Here is a 23,397-nt window from a genome sequence, read left to right as displayed (position 1 = left end):
GCAGGGATATTATCTCACGTACTGTCGAAGCTGTTTCAGGAAGATATCTCTGTTTCAGGAAGAAATCTCTCATAGAGGCTCACAAACAGAATTTAAAAAGTTGACAGAAGTTTTAACTATTAAATAAAAAAAACTGACAGAAGTTCCATCCCTTCTCCATTGAGCATAGAAATGTTGAAGTTGTGTTTTATTTGGTAGTACATAATGAGTGTATTTTTAGTTCTAAAGGATAAAAATTCTCAATGATGAAAAGGCACATGGAAAGTGCAGTTACCGTATATTTTTCTCCATGGCATGAATTTGAATTGTGACCTCTGTAATTGAAGCGGTGGATTAATAAGCTGTCAGGAATGCTGGTAGATCAGACTGTGTGACCGCACAGAGGAACCAAACAAGGTGAGTAGTGAAATAAAGGTGTTTATTTACAAATGTGTGAACCACCAGTGCACAATAAAACGACAAAACAGTATGTACAAATAAAGGGGAATACCGTATTCATAAACGAGCCAAGCCAAGGTCATACACATGGGAGGTCAGTAGATGGGTAAGGATGGGGACAGGAATCAGGACACAGGGAGGACAAGTCCAGGCAGGGATCAAGGATCAGGTCCAGGGATCAGGTCCAGAAATCAGGGTCAAATACAAGCTCAGGTCCAGGAGGTATGACGATACCAGGGCGAGGAGTGATTACACACGCCGGGTATTTATAGAGGCGTGCTGATTGCATTCAGGTCACACCTGAACGCAGGAAGGGCTGTGTGCTCCACACTGCTAAGAACGCCCCGCTGGTGGACGCCAGTACTGCAGCCCAAGGATAACATAGCAGTAACACCAGCAGGGGGAACCTTCCCTGACAGTACCCCCCCCCCAAAGGAGCGGCCTCCGGACGCTCCAATTAGATGTTGCTGGGGAAAGTCTGTGGTGTCAAGCTGGGCAGCAGATAAAGTCACATCAGGTTGGGCCGGATGAAAGTCCATGACTTTTAACAGGGCAAAGTGCAGCTCAAGCTGGGCAGCGGGTACAGAAATCTTAAGTTGGGCAAAAAGTACATCAAGCTGGGATGCAGATAGGGGCAAATCAAGCTGGGCAGCAGACTCCGGGTCGTCGAGCTGGGCAGCAAACTCCGGGTCGTCGAGCTGGGCAGCAGGCTCCGGGTCGTCGAGCTGGGCAGCAAGCTCCGGGTCGTCGAGCTGGGCAGCAAGCTCCGGGTCGTTGAGCTGGGCAGCAAGCTCCGGGTCGTCGAGCTGGGCAGCAGGCTCCGGGTCGTCGAGCTGGGCAGCAGGCTCCGGGTCGTCGAGCTGGGCAGCAGGCTCCGGGACGTCGAGCTGGGCAGCAGGCTCCGGGACGTCGAGCTGGGCAGCAGGCTCCGGGTCGTCGAGCTGGGCAGCAAACTCCGGGTCGTCGAGCTGGGCAGCAAACTCCGGGTCGTCGAGCTGGGCAGCAAACTCCGGGTCGTCGAGCTGGGCAGCAGGCTCCGGGCTTTTGAGCTGGGCAGCAGGCTCCGGGTCGTCGAGCTGGGCAGCAGGCTCCGGGTCGTCGAGCTGGGCAGCAAACTGTGGGTCGTCGAGCTGGGCAGCAAACTCCGGGTCGTCGAGCTGGGCAGCGGGCAGGGACACCTCAGACTGGGCAGCGGATGGCACTGAAACAGGCAGGGCAGATGGCGCTGAAACAGGCAGGGCAGATGGCACTGAAACAGGCAGGGCAGATGGCACTGAAACAGCAACTTCAGGCTGGCAAACTGGCACAGCAACTTCAGGCTGGCAAACTGGCACAGCAACTTCAGGCTGGCAAACTGGCACAGCAACTTCAGGCTGGCAAACTGGCACAGCAACTTTAGGCTGGCAAACTGGCACAGCAACTTCAGGCTGGCAAACTGGCACAGCAACTTCAGGTTGGCAAACTGGCACAGGAACTTCAGGCTGGAATGCAGGATCAGGCTGGCAAACTGGCCACATAGCAGGTAGAGGTTTGGCAGAATCAGGTTCAGCTGGCATGCAAGCAGACTGGAGCAGGTTGGTTGGTGTGGAGACAGGTTGGGTTACTGGCAGGATCATCTTGGTTGGGAAAAACTTTCGTTTTTTCTTGGGCTTAGCCACAGAAGCTCTGTAGGTAAGGGGTGCAGCGGACTGGAAAGGAGGATTGGGATATGGCAGAGTAGAGGGAACAGTAGCTGGAGGAAGTTTTTGTGGGTTAGTAGGCGGCTGAGAAGAGACAGGTGGGTTGTATGCAGGATAGGTACAGGGAGCAGAGACTGGATATTGGTATCTGGTGGGAAGCAGTGTATACTGAGCTTCGACTGGGGTTGCCATTGGTGATGGACAGATGGATCTTGGGAAGGTGAGTGGTTAATGGCAGGGCTGGAAACAGGTGGTTTGGCAGAAATCAGGAGATCTGACCATGCCTGCAGCACAGGCTGAACAAAAGCAGGTTCACACACACCTTGCCTAATCAGAGACTGCACAGAACAAATGCACTCAGACAACTTTTGCTGGGGACAGGAGGAATAATGCTCATCAAAAGACGCCGGATCATCCTCTAATAACCACACCAGGGATTCAACTTGGTCATGACTGAAGGGGGGAGAGAAATCGTCACTGCCATCAGGAATAAATGACAGAGCTGGCTTTACACACAACCGAATTAATGCCTGAACATCATCATAAGACATATAACCCTGATCCACCATGGAATGGGCTGATCGGATGGCTTCCATCAGCTGGTCACTTGTCCATCCCTCAAAAACCTGGCGACAATATTCCTCATCCTCCTCTGCCAGCAGAGAATAGTAAATGATTTCATTGAAATCCATCTTTAGAGCCACACACTACACCAGTATGGTTCCTCAAAGCAATCACGTCTGATCAAGGGATGGCCCTGGTATACTGTCAGGAATGCTGGTAGATCAGACTGTGTGACCGCACAGAGGAACCAAACAAGGTGAGTAGTGAAATAAAGGTGTTTATTTACAAATGTGTGAACCACCGGTGCACAATAAAACGACAAAACAGTATGTACAAATAAAGGGAAATACCGTATTCATAAACGAGCCAAGCCAAGGTCATACACATGGGAGGTCAGTAGATGGGTAAGGATGGGGACAGGAATCAGGACACAGGGAGGACAAGTCCAGGCAGGGATCAAGGATCAGGTCCAGGGATCAGGTCCAGAAATCAGGGTCAAATACAAGCTCAGGTCCAGGAGGTATGACGATACCAGGGCGAGGAGTGATTACACACGCCGGGTATTTATAGAGGCGTGCTGATTGCATTCAGGTCACACCTGAACGCAGGAAGGGCTGTGTGCTCCACACTGCTAAGAACGCCCCGCTGGTGGACGCCAGTACTGCAGCCCAAGGATAACATAGCAGTAACACCAGCAGGGGGAACCTTCCCTGACATAAGCAGACATTTTGTTGGCCACATAAAGGGACTGTGCAGCCATCCCAAAAATGAAAGCGGTCAATAAAAAACCCACTGTTGTCTTTCAGTAACTAGAATGCTGTGGTTTATTACCTAGCATATATGTGTAAAGTTATAAATTCAGAGGATTAAAAAATGTCAGAGGCAGTATGGCAAATGAGATGCTTTGACCAAATCATAGAGCATTTCTGAATGATGGGAGTTTTATTGCCTCTTCTGCATGGAGGTCATAACAACATTATGCATTATACAGCTTAGTTTTACTATTTATACACGGAGGTGACATTTATCTTTGGAATATATGAGCACATCTAATTATCCAGAAATACTTGGTTACTGCTATCAATGTTACCGATAGCCTCAAATTATACTACCAATTATACTATGTTTAATGTCAGCTAAGTGTTGACAACCACTGACATGTCTAGCAAATGCAAGGAAGCTTATGTTGTCCACTATAATTGCAGTGACACAGGCCCACCCTTTTGACTTGTATTTAATAAACAATTTTTTAGGTTGTGTACACATCATCTCACTTACTACATTGACTGAGGCAGTAAGTTGTGTCTCTTTCTATAATTTTTTCTAGCATTTTTTGTAAATCTAACTCATGTTTGGGGTTAAAGGGATCATACTTTTTTCCCTAAACAACTGTGACAGTTTGTTTTTCACTTCTCTTAAGATTTGATATATTCTAAGAGACTTTTGGTCTTTTTTAAATACATTCCAGACTAAGCTCAAACTCTTCTCCTTAAACCCCACCCAAACCATCCAGGAAATGGGGGAGGGAAAGGACTTATTCTCAATTTGAACAGAAGCCAAGGTCCTGTGTACAGCCTAGTCCTAAAATTCTGAATTCAAAAGGGATTAATCAAAAGATCAACACAGATCCCTCAAGCACCACATGGTTGTTTTGAACAGTCTAGTATTAATTTGAAGGTACTATGATACCTATCAAGAAAGTTTAGGTTTAACACAAATAAGAGGTAAAAGTCTACTTAATTAAAGATGTAAAAGGGAGAACTTAGAGTTAAAAATAGGGTAATACGTACAAAGAAAGAAAATATTGAATCTAGCCATACACAATCAAATTAACCCTAAACTCTATTTTTCCTAGGTGAAGCATTTAAAGTATTACTGTATATATATACTGTATCTATACACAAGTTAATAACTCATATACAGGCATAACCCACTTTTAAATACACAATGGTGTTTATTTACTAAAGCTACAAGTGCAAAATCAGGCTCACTTTTGCATAGAAACCAATGAGCTTCTAACCCCAGCTTGTTCAGTTAAGCTTTGGTAATAAAACCTAAAAGCTCATTGGTTTCTATGCAGAAGTGAGCCTGATTTTGCACTTTCCAACTTTAGTAAATAAACCCCATTGTGTACTTAAAAGTGGGGTATGCCTGTACACAGTTATTACTTATGCCTCGTACACACGACCGGACTTTCCGAGAAAAAAAAGTCAGACAGGCTTTATTTCTCGGAAAGTCCGGCCGTGTGTAGCCTCCATCTGACCTTTTTTGTCGGAAGTCTGAATGACATTAGATAGAGAACCTGTTCTCTATCTTTGCGTCAGACTTCCGATGGACTCACGGCGGACTTTTGCATGGTCAAAAGTCTGACCGTGTGTACAAGGCATTAGAGTTGATGCAGAGTCTTCAACCAGTTCTGAAGGTTCCTTCCTGTCTCTCTCCATTTCCTGTATCTACTATAAGTAGCCACACAATGGTGCCATAATTTAGTAATGTTTTTGCCTAAGGCATTTTTAGGCCAGGTGAGTTTTTCACATTAAACATGAAAATTACTCAGTATTTCCTCCTGCAAAATGTGTATCCCGAAATGATGTAGAGGTCAACAGGAGAAGCCACTGAGCACATCAGGGGAACAGGAGATTGACACTGCTAGAAGTGTAAGTTTCTGAAAAGACTTCAGCAGAGATTTCTCTGCATCAGAGCAACATCTGTTGGTGTGGGCAGCAGGATTGTTTAAGTATGTACTATATCCCTTTTGCAGAGACCGTTTTTTGGGTATTTTTTTTTTTTTTTGGGAGGTCTTTGCATTATCAGACTTATCACAAATAAGTTGAATTCTTATTTCATTATGCATTGCTGTTGCTTGTACCACTGTCTGGCCTGAAAAGAGCTTGCACTCACCACAAGAGTGTATTCTGGAGCTGTAATATTTAAGTACGGTAGCTTCACATTGCATAATAAAAATTACATCCAAGAGACCAGGAATTGATGACTGTATTTTCAACAGATCAACTGATTTCTAGTCTGCACCATATGAGAGGGGCACAACTCTTCACTGTGAAGCAGAACATGGGTTATGTGCTTTTAAATTTCATCAATTTTACACATTTATGAAGCATGTTAGATGATGCTGTTAAAATATTGTTTCCTTCATGAAAAGAAAAATTATGCATTTGTTTGTTAAACTTAAGAAAAATATAAATATAATATATGTTTTTCTATTCTTTATAGATTATTCCTGCAGTCCAGCAATTTGTCACTGATAAGATGGGTCCCACATATATAGATCCTCCAACCTTTGACCTGCAGCATAGTTACATGGGCTCCACGTCTAATACACCATTAATATTTGTTCTGTCTTCTGGTGCTGATCCTTTAGCATTATTAATGAAATTTGCAGAAGAAAAAGGTGATGGTTAACTTCTATTTTATACTATAAAATTGTTAGCTATACCTTAGATAAGGGAAAAATATAGAAATCTGGAACATATCATTTAGTGCTTATTAGGTGATGATTGTTCTTTAGAAAGCAAATTGGCACCCACACTATTTCATATATCAAAGGACATTGTGCAAAGCACATCTTAAGAGCTGGTTCACACTGGGGCGACTTGCGATCCGACTTCATGTCGCCTCAAGTCGTCCCAAGTCGCGCTGTAGAGAAAAACAATGGAAGTGAATAGGAGCGGTGTTAATACACACGACTCAAGGCGATCCGACTTCAGAAAAGGTTCCTGTACTACTTCAATCCGACTTGTAGGCGATTTGTACCCATTGATTTCAATGGAAGTCGCCTCAGAAGTCGGATCACTGTCTTATCTGAAGCTACTTTCCAGGAAGATAACATACATTTCTCAGGCAAATCTCTCCTGCCCCCCTCCCTCCCCCTCCCTCTCCCAGAGCTGATTGTTGTTTTATTGGCCACTGGAAAGTCTCCTGTCCTGGAGACAACTTCAAGTCGTGTTGTAAATCGCCCCAGATCGCCCTGTGGTTCATGTTCAAGACGTGTCGGAGTCGCCTCTGAAAGTCGCGCTGGAAGTCGTGTCGCCCTAGTGTGAACCGGCTCTAAATGTGAAATGTAAACATTTCACCAAGCTTATTGCTACAATAACATTCTAGGATAAACATGTTTAACCCATTCAACATAACCTTTACATGACTGAGATTCTGAGATGTGAACATTTATATTGCACACCATGTTAATTTATCATTCAATGGTATCAAAATGTGTAGTAAAACATCACAATATAAATATTTTATGCACAAGGATTCCTGCCATCATCTTTAAACAATTTAGCTGCTGTACAGTGTATACCTATTAGATGGCTGTGTGGTCACCTTGTCAGATACTGTATACTGGACCCCCAGTCTGATGCTGAAGCCTCATAATAAAAATTGTTGCCAGTTAGTGGTCTCAAGCACTTTATTGGGAATGGGAGTATTAAAGTGAACCTGTTACTTTGCCTGTATAGGCTTGCTTTAAGACAATAACTTGCTTATCTCTGTGCATTTGTGAAAAAACATAAGAGACGATTAGTCATTAGTCACATTAGTCACAAACTACACACTAAACAACACATTAATATCCTGGTAAGATATCTGAAATATTTAAACAATATGTAGGGAAGATGTCCACATTTTGATATATACCTTGTAGAAAGTTTGTACATTTTGGAAACAATTTGAAGTTCTGATCTAATTGCTTTCAGTGTGATCAAATTGTAATTTGATAAGTCATACTATTAAATAAAGATAGTCTGATTTTTTTCAAGCAGCAAACACATTTTATATTGCCATACCTTTTCTGAACAGTCTAGGTAATTACCGGTTATAGAAAATGCAAACCAATTTATTAGATAGTTGTGGAACCTTCTTTACTGGTGATGATTTCAAGCATACACTTTCTCTAACCTCTTATCAGACCTTGAGGCATGACTACTTATTGTAGTCTATTTTTTGTGCAAAACTGTTTCAATGTATGTATATTGTGGTGTATCTTGAATGTCCAGCCTCAGATCACACAACAGAATTTTTGTTTGAGTGAGGTCATTCTAAAACACAGAATTGCTGCTGTTGGAGACACTTTGTTGTTGACTCACCCCTGTGTTTTCAATTATTGTAATTTTTAATGACCCCATCTTTTTTGAATTTTAGATTAACACATGCCCAACTTCAAATGCAGAATGAACTAATACTGTACAACTAAAGTAATACCCCCAATCTCTGTTAAAAAAAAAAAAAAAACGATTACCCCCATATTAAATGTGACAAACATCCAAGCAGAGGTACCATCAATATCACTTGCCTGACGAAGGGGCCCTGGGTGGCTCTGAGGCCCCATACACACGACCGAGTTTCTCGGCAGAATTCAGCCAGAAACTCGATCGAAGCTGAATTCTGCCGAGAAACCTGGCCGTGTGTACACTTTCGGCCGAGGAAGCCGACGAGTTCCTCGTCGAGCCAAATAGAGAACATGTTCTCTATTTCCTCGTTGTTCAATGAGGAAAGTTGGCTCGCCGAGATCCTCGGCGGCTTCACACAGAACTTGACGAGCAAAACGATGAGTTTTGCCCGTCGAGTTCCTCGGACGTGTGTACGGGGCCTGAGACCATATGTTTATCATGTGACCACGAAAATAAAGCTTTGGACCTTTTCGGGGGAATCCTTGGTGTGCTGATGACATTTCTTCACTTCTCTATACTGGGCTGAGCCAGCACTCCTTACCAAGTTGTTAATGCTCTGCATCATTGCAAGCTGATTCTGTAGATCTGGTTTTTGGGCTTCAAAACAAACAAAAAACTTGCTCACATCTCACACCACAGTATTTATCTTTAAATGGTTGTTCAAGGGGTGACTAGATAGAGCAGGCAAACAAAAAAATAATAAAAACCTGTCTGAGATTTTCCAAGATGATTAGTCTCAAGGGTATACATATTGGTAACCTTGTGAAATCAATTTGATTGTTTATACATAGAGCAGGATGGGCACTGAGGTTCATTACCACTCCTAGAAGACACGGTTGCCTCTAGCTGTCATTAGGACACTTACATTTTTAATGTACTGATACAGTTTACAAAACTGTTGTTAATTAGTTTGAGACCTTAATCTTGGTCTGAATAGGCAACACCTTACGGTATGCTATTTCCGTTTGTCAACTATACAGCAATGCTCTTAAAACAGGAAACCTCACAATCCAAAAAACATTAGTGTGTAAGCATACCTCTTAACGGAAAAATCCCTGTGTATTAAAAAGATCCCTCGTCAGTCTCATATTCAGTATATTGAGGGCACCTCCACTTGAATAGATGCCATGTTTGATATGCTTGAAAGCTTGTTTTAAAAAGTACATATTAATAAAGTTTTTATTGAAGATTGTGCATAAGACACTCTTTGTATTTTATAGTGTTCATTAAAGATTTCCCAGTCTGGAGAGAGTACATTTTAATTTGTATCTACAGTCCCATTTGAATATTTGAAGTGATTTTAGACAATGGTTCACCAGTGGGATTGTATCTTTTTATCACTTGAAAACTGGCAGGTGGTAAATTTTTTAAGAAATAAAAATACAGTCAAAAGTTCTAATCTTTTCTCACGCTACAAAAAAATCTGTTTTTATCTGTGTTAAAAAGATCGGAGGTGCAACTGCTGGCTTTATTAAATGGTGCAATGAACTCAGAACAACACAACCCACATACTTGTTTAGAGAGAATGACTTGTTAAGTAGCTGTTAAAATATAGGTCAGGTATGTATTTTTACTGATTGGAAGACTCGGCATATTGACTGGAATGTATGCTTGCAACTCACATAATATTGTCCAGATGATTAAATTATTTGATGAATAAAGACATAGCAATATAAAATGGTGCTGGTTGTCATTGGTAAATAAGATACCAATATATATATATATATATATATATATATATATATATATATATATATATATATATATATATATATATATATATATATATATATATATAAATATGTGTGTGTGTGTGTGTGTGTAAAGCGATGTGTAAACTGACAGCGCTATATAAGTACCTGTAATAAATAAATTAATGTTTTTTTCTTTTAAAATAACAAATATATTATACTTACGCGGGCTCAGGTAAGTATTAAGGAGGGTAAGGGGAGAAACACATATTGAAATATTTATTACCTTAAAGCAGGGAATGCATTAACCACTTGACCTTCGGAAGATTTACCCCCTTCAGGACCAGGCCATTTTTTGAGATACAGCACTGCGATACTTTAACTGACAATTGCACAGTCATGCAACACTGCACATAAATTATATGTATGTCCTTTTTTCTCACAAATAGAGCTTTTTTTTGGTGGTCACCACAGTGTTTTTTGTTTTTTTTGCGCTATAAACAAAAACAGATGGTCAACTTTGAAAATATATATATATATTTTTTTACTTTCTACTATAAAACATATCCAATTAAAAAAAATGTAAAAATCCAATTTCTTCATGAATTTAGGCCAATATGTATTCTGCTACCTATTTTGGCAAACAAAAACCCAATAACCATACATTGACTGGTTACGCAAAAGTTATATTTACTAGTAATGGCAGCAATTAGCGACTTATAGTGGGACTGACATGTTTGACACTTATTGGTAACCAGTGACACTAATACAGTGATCAGGGCTAAAAATATGCACTGTACTAAGGACACTGGCTGAGGAGAGGTTAAACCTCTAGGACAGTGAAAGGGTTAAATGTGTGTCTAACAAGGGTTTTTGGTGTACTGTTTGTAGTGCTTTTGCTAAGGGAAGTAATGCATTTTATTACCTGCTTTGCAGGGAAAGAAAGTCTATTACTTCCACGCTGACTGGACAGAGCTCTGCCTTGTTTACATCGGCACGGCTATGTCCTGTGTGTCTTCTCAATGATCGGTGGGTGCCAGCGGTCATCCACTGCTAATCGGCATCTGCTGTGTATAATCACAGCACAGCCTGGTGGCCAGCGGCAAGAGCGCTCCCTCTACTGAGAATTGCCTGATCACATACCTAGTACATGATCCAGCGCAGCAGAGCCACCTTACATATTAGTGATATAGTCGGCAAGCAGTTAAATTAAAAAATGTTTGGGCATTACAACCACTTTAGTATCAACTCACATTTTGGGAGCCATACATTCTGGAAGAATCCTGCCAAAACACATGGGGGAAGTCTTTCCTGGAGGTATGGGGCAAGAGAGAAGACAGAGTGAGTAGTCAACACTGTGGGGACTAACAAAGGGTGAGACTGCTACATGTAGCCAGACTCCCTTGAAGACAGCCGTGTGCTTAAGTCTTCAGCTTTTCCCTAGAGATCTGTCGGATGGGCTGGAGAAGAGTCAGCTGGGTTGGCTAGTGAAGAGTCTGTTGAGTAGACTGGTGTAGAGAGACAGCCAGGGTGGCTAGTGAAATGGGCATCTTCAGCCATGTGAGTTGGCAGTGCCTGAATAGGTGGTGCTGGGATCAGTGTCCACAGAGGAGATGTTATAAGCTGTTTTTCTACAACTGAGCTACACTAAAAGGGACTATGAGTTCCTCCCTGTAATGTGCTATTGCTAATCTGACTGGGAGCCTGTCAGATAAATCAGAGTGACTCAGCTGGAGCAGTCAAGTGAATGTGCAGGAGGAAAGTGAAAGAGACGGTATATAGAAAGATGTCCCTGAAGTTTTGCTGAACCTCCCATCTCTATCCAAGTTATTAACCCTTATATAAAAAAACAACAAAACAAAGTCACGGACTGTTCTCTGACTCGGGGTGCTTATGAAAATTTGGTGTGCCTGGCTGTGCAGGAGTGGGGCATCCAAGTTCATCTGCAGTCCCTACTGGGGTATGCAACACTTCCTTTGAGCTTAATTGATTCCCACTGCCCCCACAGTGGAGATGAAGAGACACGTTTGATGTCTAATCTAGGTGACATTCATGGCTTCCTTCATAGATTCAGTGGAGTGAGCGAGCATAACCACACTATGAAACACTTTTTTTTAACCACTTACCGACCGGCTCATGTACATATACGTCAGCAGTTTAAAGATGGATATCTCGGTAACGGCAGCAGCTGCTGCCACAACTTTTCAGCAGCCGGTCGGGTAAACGATAGTGGTGGTCTTAAGCGGATTCGCCCCAAGATCACTGTTCTCGGCGGCGAGAGAGGCCCCCCGCTGCTCTCCCGTGCCCTCCGCCATTTACCGGAGCCGTCGGCAGTGGTGGAGGCGATCGGGACCTGTCAGCGGCTGTGTATGAAGATGAGTGAGGAGAAGATGGCCCCCACCCTTCTCCATATCACTGCAGGGCGGAAGCGATGTCAAATCGCCACTTAAGCCCATATGTCTTAAAGGGACATTTTTCAAGTGACATTTTTTTTTTTTAACTGCATTTAAGTCCAAATATGAGATCTGAAGTCTTTTTGACCCCAGATCTCATATTTAGGAGGACCTGTCATGTTCTTTTCTATTACAAGGGATGTTTAAATTCCTTGTAATAGAAATAAAAGTGGCCCACTTAAAAAAAAAAAAAAACAGTGCTAGATCAAAAAAATTAAGTAAAATAAATAAGATTAATAAAGCACCCTGTCCCGACGAGCTCGCGTGCAGAAACAAACGCATACATGAGCAGCGCCCGCATATGAAAATGGTCTTCAAACCACACATGTGAGGTATCGCCACAATCGTTAGAGCAAGAGCAACAATTCTATTCTAGACCTCTGTAACTCAAAACATGCAACCTGTAGAATTTTTAAAACGTTGCCTATGGAGATTTTTAAGGGTAAAAGTAAAAGTTTGACACCATTCTACGAGCGGACGCAATTTTGAAGCGTGACATGTTGGGTATAAATTTATTCGGCGTAACATTATCTTTCACAATATAAAAAAAATTGGGCTAACTTTACTGTTGTCTTATTTTTTTATTTAAAAAAGTGAATTTTTTCCAAAAAAAGTGCGCTTGTAAGACTGCTGCCCAAATACAGTGTGACAAAAAGTATTGCAATGACTGCCATTTTATTCTCTAGGGTGTTAGAAAAAAATGTACAATGTTTGGGGATTCTAAGTAATTTTCTAGCAAAAAAAAATAACTTGTAAACACAGAGTCTGAAAAACAGGCTTGGTCCTTAAGTGGTTAAATTATAATGAAGCCATTCCTTTGATGTGGTGGCTGTATTAATTTTATTTTTTCAGTCTTTTTCCATTTATTTACCCCTGATAATCCTGAAAATAGCACACTTCCTTTCCTAGGGTACCTACGATCTCTCATAATATCTTTGTTTTCTGGTTTAGATAAGCAATATAGTGATATTAAAGGCTTTCTCTTTTTTTTATAACAAACATGTCATACCTGCTTGGTGCGTTGGTTTTGAACAGCGGTCCTCTTCTTATCAGGACCCTTGCTGGCACTTTTGGCCCCTACCCCCTGCCAAGTGCCCCCAGAGCAAGTCGGTTTTGCAATAGGGGCACCCAAGCAGACTCATTCCCAAGCCAGGGCTCTGCGTGTCTATTCACACATAGAGCCGTGGCTCGGCCCTGCCCCCTCTCTCTCCTCTTTGCCTCACTGGCTGTGATTGAGAGTAGTGGGATCCAATGGCTTCCAGTGCTATTTCAGTAAATGAGGAGGGAGAGTCCCTGGAGAGCTGAGGCTCTTTAGAGTCACTTTAATTTAGACCTCCACGGTAGCATCTTCATACCTTTGTTTTACTCCCTCACTGCTCTTCCCAACCCCTGGGAGTGAAAGAAAATCTCTGTAAAAGCAACAAGCTATAGCTTGGAGCTATGAACTTTCCTGTTACAGCACTGATTGGTCCAACACTCATGGATGAGTCTCATGGATGAGTCTCATGGATGAGTTACATGACATACCCAGAGGTACCTGATAATTCCTTTGGCTTCAAATTGAGCAGTAGAGAAATGAATGAAAGGTAATTTTGTAAAGCACTGTGCAAACTGTTGGAGCTATATAAATCCTGTATAATAATAATATAAAATAAATACTGCTGAAGTTGGGGGATTAAAGAAAATATGCTTTGCATGGGAAACCACATTTTTTTCTTAAGGGTGTTCCCATGCAGCTTGAGTCTTATGAAAGGCTTCCTGCAAGCTTTTCCAGCTGTATACAGCTCTATGGTCCTATTGAAGCCATAAATATGCTAGGCCTTATAGGCTTGTGTGTACAGTATGTATTTTTTTTTGTATTTTCTATTCAAATATAGTGAACTAAGCATTTGTAACTGCCCCTCATCTCTTCCTTTACAAATAAGCAACATTAGCAAAATATTCACTTGGGGCCTCATCAGATGACTGAATTCAACAATCATAAAATAGGTGCAAATGAATGTTATTTTGCTGGATTTAACCTTCAAGGTAAACAAAAGGAAATGCAGAATGTAAAAAAAAGTAGCAGCCAGCACATCATTGTCAGTATTACAGAATTAAGGCTAGAATGAGAAGCAAGAGTGGTAGTCAATTACATATTTGTGTGATGGAAACACCATTATTTCTGACAAGCTGCCAAGTTTCTGCTAGCTATTAGTGAAAGGATATGAAAACAAGCCAAATAATCACATTTCAATTTAGTCGGCATAAACTATCATTTCACAATCTCAGTCTCCCCAATTTGATCTTTTTAGTATGCTTTTGCATTGTTACTCTTGGCTATGTCCTGGATTTGTCAAGGGGTGTAACATTTTACCACTCGTTAACAGTAAACATTTTTTCCTATTGCTGTGCCAAAGATGCTGCACATACTGTAAGAAAGAGCACTGACAGCTATTACTTGGTTTATTGTCAGGTTGTTGGGATGCTTGTTTATGTGATATTTTTAAGTGGTAGCTGTAACTAGTACAGGACGGTTTGATGGCAGTTAATTACCTTTTGGCCCACATACAATGTCCATTTTGTTATGTTGCTAATAGGGTTCTATCCACTGGAAAATAAAAATAAAAAGACACAAGTAGACCTTATTCAGCACAGTTTGTCAAAGAACAAATTCAGTCAAGACAGACCATTTTAAAATATATATTTTTTTTTTCTACAGCTACCTTGTGCTACTGAGAGTATCTGTTACTAAAGAACACACTGCAAACACATGGGTCATTATTTAAAGATGAACCATAACCAAGCACTGATTCAATTAAAACAGTTATAAATATACATAAGTGACATAATCTATGTATATAAAAAAGTCTTGTGAATAAAATAATCAAAGTCCATAGTAAATAATAGATAAAGAAAATCCCCAAAAAATCGGTTGAGTTTAAAAAATCCATGTGTCAAAGGATTCCAACCAATAGAACAAAGAATACTTGGTGTAAGAACATACACTGCAGCTCCTTGCCAGATTACAATGACCCCTGTGTAAACAGATACTGTAGGTCTAACAGCTCTTAGCAAGATAGAATGGTCAATTAATGCCTAACATCCTCCAGCAGATCCTCCGGCATCCTCCAGTACTGCACTTTATTACCACTTTGGGAGTTCTGGAATTAAGACATAAATGTATGCAAAAATATAAACATGGATGACATGGATTAGTGATTTTGGTGTGGAGAAACTTGACTGGACTGCACAGAGTCCTGACCTCTACCCGATAGAACACTTTTGGGATGAATTAGAGCAGAGACTGCGAGCCAGGCCATCTCATCCACATCAGTGCCTGACCTCATAAACGTGCTTCTGGAAGAATGGTCAAACATTCTCATAGACACACTCCTAAACCTTGTGGATATCCTTCCCAAAAGAGTTGAAGCTGTTATAGCTGCAAAGGGTGGGCCAACTCAAGGTTGAACGCTACGTACTAAGACTGGGATGCCCATTAAAGTTCATGTGCGTGTAAAGGCAGGCATCCCAATACTTTTGATAATATAGTGTGTGTGTGTGTATATATATATATATATATATACTGTATATAGTAGATATGTTTTTTTTATATATATACTGTATGCTTGGAGTTTTGTTTTAAGCAAACTAGCAGCTATAAAACCAATGTGGGGTTGTACTTTCTTATGTGGCTATTGTGTTTTAAATGTACAATTATTATTTTTTTCTTATCCTGAACCTCATTGCTTCAAAGTACTGCCCATAAATGTAAACACTTGCATATTTTTCTTTCAGACATGGGCGGTATTAATCTTCAGACTATTTCTCTGGGCCAAGGCCAAGGTCCTATTGCTCGAAAAATGATTGAAAAGGTAAAGTGCTATAAAGTGCTAAAGCAAAAGCTTGGGAGATATTGTAGTGAGACTGGCACTTACACAAAGATGTGTACAGAAAAAAACATGTTTTCTATGCAATAGTGACCACATTCCTTTATTCCTTTTCATAATAAAAAAGTGGCTTGGGTAATAAACAGTCTAGTCTTTTTAAAGAAAAATTGGTTCATCAAAGTAGAAAGGTCACCTTGACATACGGTAATCACAATAGCTACTTCAATCCAGAAACATCGGCAGAAAATGTAGTAAACTATCATATCAATACGTGTTGGCAGTAAACTATTATAATCAAGCCAATTGTGTTAATAGAAAAAAGTAAAAACATATGTAGTTGATGAGTTAAATATCAGTGAATTAATACCCAAGCAGGGTAAGTGGGATATTTATGAGACCCAAAACGATAACAAAAGACTTATGCCCTGTACATATGATCGGTCAATCCGATGAGAACGGTCTGATGGATTTTTCCATCAGTTAACCGATGAAGCTGACTGGTGGTCAGTCGTGCCTACACACCATCAGTCAAAAAAACGATCGTGTCAGAATGCGGTGACGTAAAACACATCGACGTGCTGAAAAAAACGAAGTTCAATGCTTCCAAGCATGCGTCGACTTGATTCTGAGCATGCGTGGATTTTTAACCGATGGAAGTGCCTACAAACGATCGTTTTTTTTCTATCGGTTAGGTATCTATCGGTTAATTTTAAAACAAGTTTCACATTTTTTAACCGATGGATAAATAACCAATGGGGCCCACACACGATTGGTTTGGTCTGATGAAAACAGTCCATCAGTTTGTACTAGCATGAATTGTTACCCAGGCATCATACATATTGTTTGTGTATTATGGCCTTGACAGAATTGAGTACGTAAGATAAGATGCTTTACTTATCAGTGTGTTAAAACACTAAAAAACTTTTGTTAGGTATCACTGTCCTCCACATAAAAGTATACAATCATAATAAGTTAAGAAAATGAAAGCAATGCATATACGTTATAGTACACCTTAATTGTTTTTGCATTAAAAATCCCACTTAAAACTAACCTTGCTTCCACAATTCATCTACAGCTCTAGGGAAAAAAACTTGTATTAAAAAAAAAATTTAATTATGACTTCTATGCATTAAAGCATAGCAAAGCTTAGACTAAAATGTCTGATATCATATGTATGTAAATGAGATGAACTTCATAATGTTATTAAAATATATTTATCTCAACAAATGCAGCAAGTTTAATTTGGATTTTCCTATTTTACCAAAAGAACCTATTTATAAAAAGCATGCTTATAAAAGCATGTTTGCGAGTCCTGTTCACTGTTAGCGTTTATTTGCAAAGGTTTGAGTATAGCCTCACATAAAATGATATAGTAAACCATAATATAGAACCATCATCCACATTGATATAGGGAAACGAGAGCTGTATGGGAATGTGAGGGCAATTGTACCCTTTCTGAGATATTGGAATTGATATACTAAAGGCAAATAGATTGTGCCCTTTGCAAGTGCAGTTGCAATCTGCAAATTGCAGTTCCACTAATAGTAGTAATGTGGTAAATGTAATGTGGTAAAGTCTCACTTTGTTGAGAATGTAAAAAAGAGTGCCAAGAATTTTTTTTTAATGATTTTATTATGCACAAGATTGGATGATGCCGATAATCAGACTTTACCACATTTACTAAGCTCTGGGGAAAACGAAAGCAACTGCACTTGCAAAGGGCACAGTTTATTTGCCTTTAGTAAATCTACCCCATTGCTAGAAAGTTTAATGAAGGCAACTTGGAGTTGACCACCATGCATGGACAATTATGTAACACAGATGTGCCCAAAGTTAATTTTGTACTACATTTTTGACAGACTTTGAGGAAACATATTACTTTTTCTAATTAGTGAACTGCAGAATGTAAAAGTACTGCTTTTGGTGAAATATCCCCTTTAAAGAGTATATAAATCTCACAATGCACATAACAAATTACTTTTAATTGCAGCTCTGCAATAATATATGAAATATTTTACGCAGGTAACTTTTGCACTTTCTTTTACTTTTTCATATCTCATAAATATATTACAGAGAAATTGTATCAAAAGGCCAAGCATCTATTATTTCTTCACAATGACACTCATTTAATAGCCATTAAAATGCAAATATGTCTATGATTTTTAAATCAGGGAATTAACATTAACAGTTGGATGATTGATTAAAGGTCACGGAGTCTGTATAACTTAATTTCTCAGATAATAATTGTGTTTGGGTTTTCTCCAGCTTGTTTGGGATTCACTGTTAATTTTATCTGTTGACAGGTGAATAATTTGCTTGTTAACTTATTATTCAAAATATTGGTCGATTATTGCAGGCAGCAGAAGAAGGAACTTGGGTCGTGCTTCAGAACTGCCACTTGGCCACAAGTTGGCTCACAGAGCTTGAACATATCTGTGAAGAAGTGATCACAGATCCTGAAAAGACCAAGTCTAGCTTTCGCTTATGGCTGACTAGTTACCCCTCCCAAGATTTTCCTGTATCAGTCCTACAATATGGAATAAAGATGACCAATGAACCCCCAAAGGGACTAAGGGCAAACCTGCTCAAGTCATACCTCAGTGATCCAATTTGCAATCCAACTTTCTTTAATGGCTGTAATAAACCAAAGGTAGGCTTCTTTTACTGTGTCAGTGCATTCAACAAGCTCATTAGTGTCTAGGGCCAACATTCATAAAGCTTTACTGGAAAGGAGGACAATTGATGTTAAAACCGGTATCAATGCGGTATTCATTAGTGACTTCAATAGTTATGCTTTTCAGTTCCAAATAATATGTGGTTAGTTAACTAATAAAACCCTTTGTTGCTGGCATTCAGTGCTTAGTTAAAATGCTTTCAATAGGCGCTCTGTGGTGAGAAGAGGAGGAGCTCTTGTGTCAAGAAATACATGAATTTATAATGGCAATTTATTTTCTAGGAAGGTTTAGTTTAATAATTATCTATACAAAAGATCTCCATATTTGTATTTGTCAACCTGCTGCAGAACAACATTAATCTTTCTGATTTGGCCATATGTGTCTTGATTCAAAGTTGTAACAAATGCTGTTTGGTTTTAAGATGAAGTGCAGGTAAAAACAAATACTGTGTAAATACAAGAAGCATGTGTATTCTTGCTTGAATTTTGGTGTCTATGGGGGTCTATGGGGTTATTTACTAAAGGCAAATCCACTCTGCACTACAAGTGCACTGAAAGTGGAAGTGCAGTCACTGTAGATCTGAGGCCTCTTACACACGACCGAGAAACTCGACGGGCGAAACACATCGTTTTCCTCGTCGAGTTCCTTGTGAAGCCGCCGAGAAACTCGACAAGCCAATTTTCTCCATTCCAGTCAAGGAAATAGAGAACATGCTTTCTTTTTGGCTCGTCGAGTTTCTCGACAGTTTCCTCGACGAAAATGTACACACGACCGGTTTCCTCGGCAAAAAAATTATCTCTCAGCAAGTTTCTTGCTGGTTTTTGCCGAGAAACTTGGTCGTGTGTACGAGGCCTCAGGGGAAGATCTGAAATTAGTAGAATCTCTGCTGATTTTATCATCCAATCATGTTCAAGCAAAAATAGATTTTTTTTTAAATTTTCCCTGCATATCCCCCTCAGATTTACAGCGACTGCACTTCTAAGTGCACTTGCAGTACACTTGGAGGTGCACAGTGGATTTCCTCCAGATCTGTGCAGTAATCCAGTGTGAATATTTAGCTCCTTACTCCCTGTACTCTGGTGGCCGAAAACGGGTAGAACCTTTTTCTTTCTTTGATTTTTCAAAAGCCTATTTAGGCTTATTATACAAGGTAAAATACTCATAAAGTGTTGAACGTTTTTTGCTTTGCCTTACAGTAGAAAATTGGTCATAAAACCGAAACTATGATCATTTTAACATTCTGTTTTAAATCACAGCATAAACCAATTCTGGAAATATGCCAGCAACGTTATGAGCAAAAATTAATTGTTTTATAAATATTATATGAGAGCATGTCTTTTTATAACCAAACCATTTAACGTCCTAAAAAAGTGTTTACTTGATATATTCATAAACATCCCAACAACAGCAGTGACAATACTGTAAAATTGGGGCAATAAATAATAAAAAGTGACCTTTTAATCTGTACATCTTGTCCACTGCAATTGGCAGGGTTCATATTAAATACAAAGAAGAGAATGCTAATCCAAAGAATGGGATCCCTTGTTTTCATGCTCCATCATCAAAATGTCAACAGAAATGATAGTTCCTAGGATAGGGGAAATTCTCTTTGCAGCTGTGCTGAGAGGTCTCTTGACATGTATGCCAACAAAAATCCAGTCACATCACTCAGATTTTTCATCTTCCAGTTTATTTTGTTGTATGTCTGCTGCAGAGTAACCTTGTCGTGATTGAAAGATAGCTGAACTATTGCAAGAATATTCTGCGCCATGTAATGACTTGTTCAATATGTCATCGTTCTAGTTTCATAAATGTACAGCACATTGTCTGTGACGTTTCTTCTGACATGCTTGCAAGTACAGGGAAACAGACACATACTGCAAATTACCATATATATTTTATTATGCCTCATACAACCGAAATGCATCTAATGTCCACTCACCCGCACTGTAGTGACAAAAAAAAATATGTATGTGAAAAACACTAAACAGCTGCTGCCACGATACATTTAGGAGGAAATTTACTAAAACTGGTTCAGACAGAATCAGGTGCAGCGGTGCATAGTAATCAATCAGCTTCTAACTTCAGCATGTTCAATTAAGGTTTGACAATAATAACTAGAAGAATGGTTACTATGCACAGCTGCACCAGATTTTTTTCTGCACCAGGTTTTTGTAAATCTCCCCCATAATGTTCAAAAATCCCAAACTTAACCCTCTAATGAGAGAAGATAGCGCTCACAAAATCTGTTCAGTTTTAAACAAAAGTAGAAAACATATAACATAATTCTATAATTCTTAAGCCCTGTACACACGCTCGGTTTTCTCGGCAGTAAAAAGTCTGCCGAGAAAACCGAGGGGAAAGTCGAGAACCCGGCAGGAAAACTGCCTTGGCGCTTTGGCCGGGAATCCCCGCCATATGTATGCTCTATCGGCACTGCCTCTCAGTGTTTCCCATAGGTAAATAGTAGATAAAAAAAAAAAACACCAGGAATCCCGACTGGAAAATAGAGAGCAGGTTCTCTATTTTCCCGCCAGGATTCCTGGCTGTTTTCCTGACGGGAAAACTGCGAGGAAGCATACACATCTCCGGTTTTCCCAGCCAAAAGCTCTCCTGGCAGTTTTCCTGACGGGAAAACCGGTTGTGTGTATGAGGCTTGAGTGAAAATTTATGAAAAAAGTCACACATATGAAAACAGTAATGGGGATCAGTGTTCCTTGTTGAACAGTAACTTAAATGTTACAAAAGTTAAAGTAACTTAGGTGCCACAACAAGAGGTGATAGCACTCTTCCACTCAAATGTGCCCCGAATCCTCACACCACACTCACCATGTCAAAAGCACTTTTTGAATAAACAAGAAAGTCAAATTGTGCTAAAGAAACAAGGGATATCCCACTGGTTAAGCACATCTCCAGAATCCCATGTGATAATTATGGATGCCCAACATTTCCAGGAAGAAGGAAAGGGGGAAAGCTTCACATAGTGTAAAATTGTATATTAAATACGTTTAAAAGAAAAATCAAATACACTTACATTAGCAAAGAGTAATTTCTTGTTTACACCAGGAATTGCTGCTGTGCCCTCCAGTGTTGCATTCCAGACAGTGGAAGTGGCATCACTGGATGTCCTGTCCTATGCGTTTCGTCAATAAACTGTGGTGTCTTCAGGATGAGATCTTAAAGAGACACCAGCAAACATGGAATTCTGGAGAGGTGCTTACCAAGTGGGATGCCCCTTACACATTTTGACTTTATTGTTAATTCAATAAGTCATTTTGATCTAGTGAGTGTGGTGTGAGGATTTGGGCACATTGGAGTGGAAGCGTGCTAACACCTCTTGTGACACCTAAGTTACTATTTAACAAGTGACACTAAGCACTGTTTGGATGTTATTCGAGTGACTTTTTTTCATGAATTTTCACCAAGAATTAGAAATATTATATGTTTTCTACTTATGTAGACAACTGCATGGATATTGTAAGCACTGTCTTCTCTCATTAAAAGGTTAAGTTAGTAAAATTCAACTAATGTATAATTAAGGGTTCCAACGAATCACAGCAAAAAAAAAAATCTAGACCTAAAGACAACCATTTGCGTTTAGCTGTGTGTAGAAAACTGACTGACTGACTGAAATCTTTATTATTTTACTGTATACAAGGTTAATAAATGTAGCTTTACCTAGTATTTTGATAAGCTTGACACTTTGGCTCGTGTTCCAGGCACAGTTGCTGCACATGAACTGCCTGAAATCCCCCACTGCACACTCAAAAGTTGGGAGGCAGGGTGTGAGGTCATGTAGTTGACAAGCAGCAAATGGGAGATTTCAGGTGCCCTCTGATCTTGTAATTATGCAGCAGTTGCAACACCGAAAATTGCTATGTTGACAGCTTAGTCTTTAGTTGAAATGTTAACGGAGCAAACTGGATTTTCTTTGCTATTTTCTTCCACAATGAACACAGAATAATAGTGTTTTTTATTTATATATATATATATATATATATATATATATATATATATATATATATATATATATATATATATATACATATATATATATACTGTGTAAGATTCCTCTCGTGAGCCAGGCACTTGGGCTGTGGAAGAGAGTGGGTGGGACCACATCCTGGCCACCTCACTCCAGAGGTCCACCAACAGGATACTTGACTTGTTAAAAGTGCTGGAAGGTCTCACAGCCACAGGAATGGGCTGTGAAAAGGCCCCTTCACACATGCCTGCATGCTAATCCAGAGTCTGTTTTGGACTGCAGAGCAATGTGGCTGGGGGTGGTGTGATGTATGTTTTATCGCATCACATGATATGCTTTTTTTTGTTTCAGCCTTATGTGGAGTATACAAAGTGACACATACTTTATATCACTGTACAATAGTGTGGTGTGCTGTGCTTGGTGTGAGGTGACAGTGACATGGAGGGCCAGAGAGGTGCGATATTATGCAAACATGTTGCCTAATATTGCACAGTTCTAGAACGCAGTGAAACATTGAACTCTGGCGCGAATATGACATATAAAAAACTATTGTTTTTTGTGTGTCATTGCAATTAACTGAATTTATCTATGAGGAAAATAAACATAGTGTGGACAATCCCTTAAAAATACTGTGAGCATACATACTGTTTGCTGTGTGAGAACACTTGGACATTTCACTCAGCAGACTGTGATCTGTTTATGCTGAGCAAAAAGCCTGCTGTATGAATTGTGTTCTTAGTGCTGCAGTAAGCAAGACTTTGTTTTGCTGCTTCTTTGCTGAAGTAAAGCTGTTTTCCGTTTTCTGAATACAAACATGTAATCAATAGCGATGAGTCAAATGTACCTGGATTTGGTTTGGG

General features: G+C 39.9%; 1 protein-coding gene across 1 annotated transcript in view; it reads left to right on the top strand.

Moving 5' to 3' along the window:
* The window catches only part of LOC120930418 (dynein heavy chain 3, axonemal-like), a 530,045-nt gene that overhangs the window by 398,974 nt on the left and 107,674 nt on the right, over positions 1–23,397 (top strand). Inside the window, exons 22-24 of the mRNA XM_040341605.1 lie at positions 5,913–6,090; positions 15,786–15,862; positions 18,234–18,527. Of these exons, the coding sequence (XP_040197539.1) occupies positions 5,913–6,090; positions 15,786–15,862; positions 18,234–18,527 (549 nt within the window). The remainder of the gene's footprint in view (positions 1–5,912; positions 6,091–15,785; positions 15,863–18,233; positions 18,528–23,397) is intronic.

The sequence above is a fragment of the Rana temporaria genome, chromosome 3 (assembly GCF_905171775.1).
Source record: "Rana temporaria chromosome 3, aRanTem1.1, whole genome shotgun sequence".
NCBI lineage: Eukaryota > Metazoa > Chordata > Amphibia > Anura > Ranidae > Rana > Rana temporaria.
This window is presented reverse-complemented; position numbering and strand designations above follow the sequence as displayed.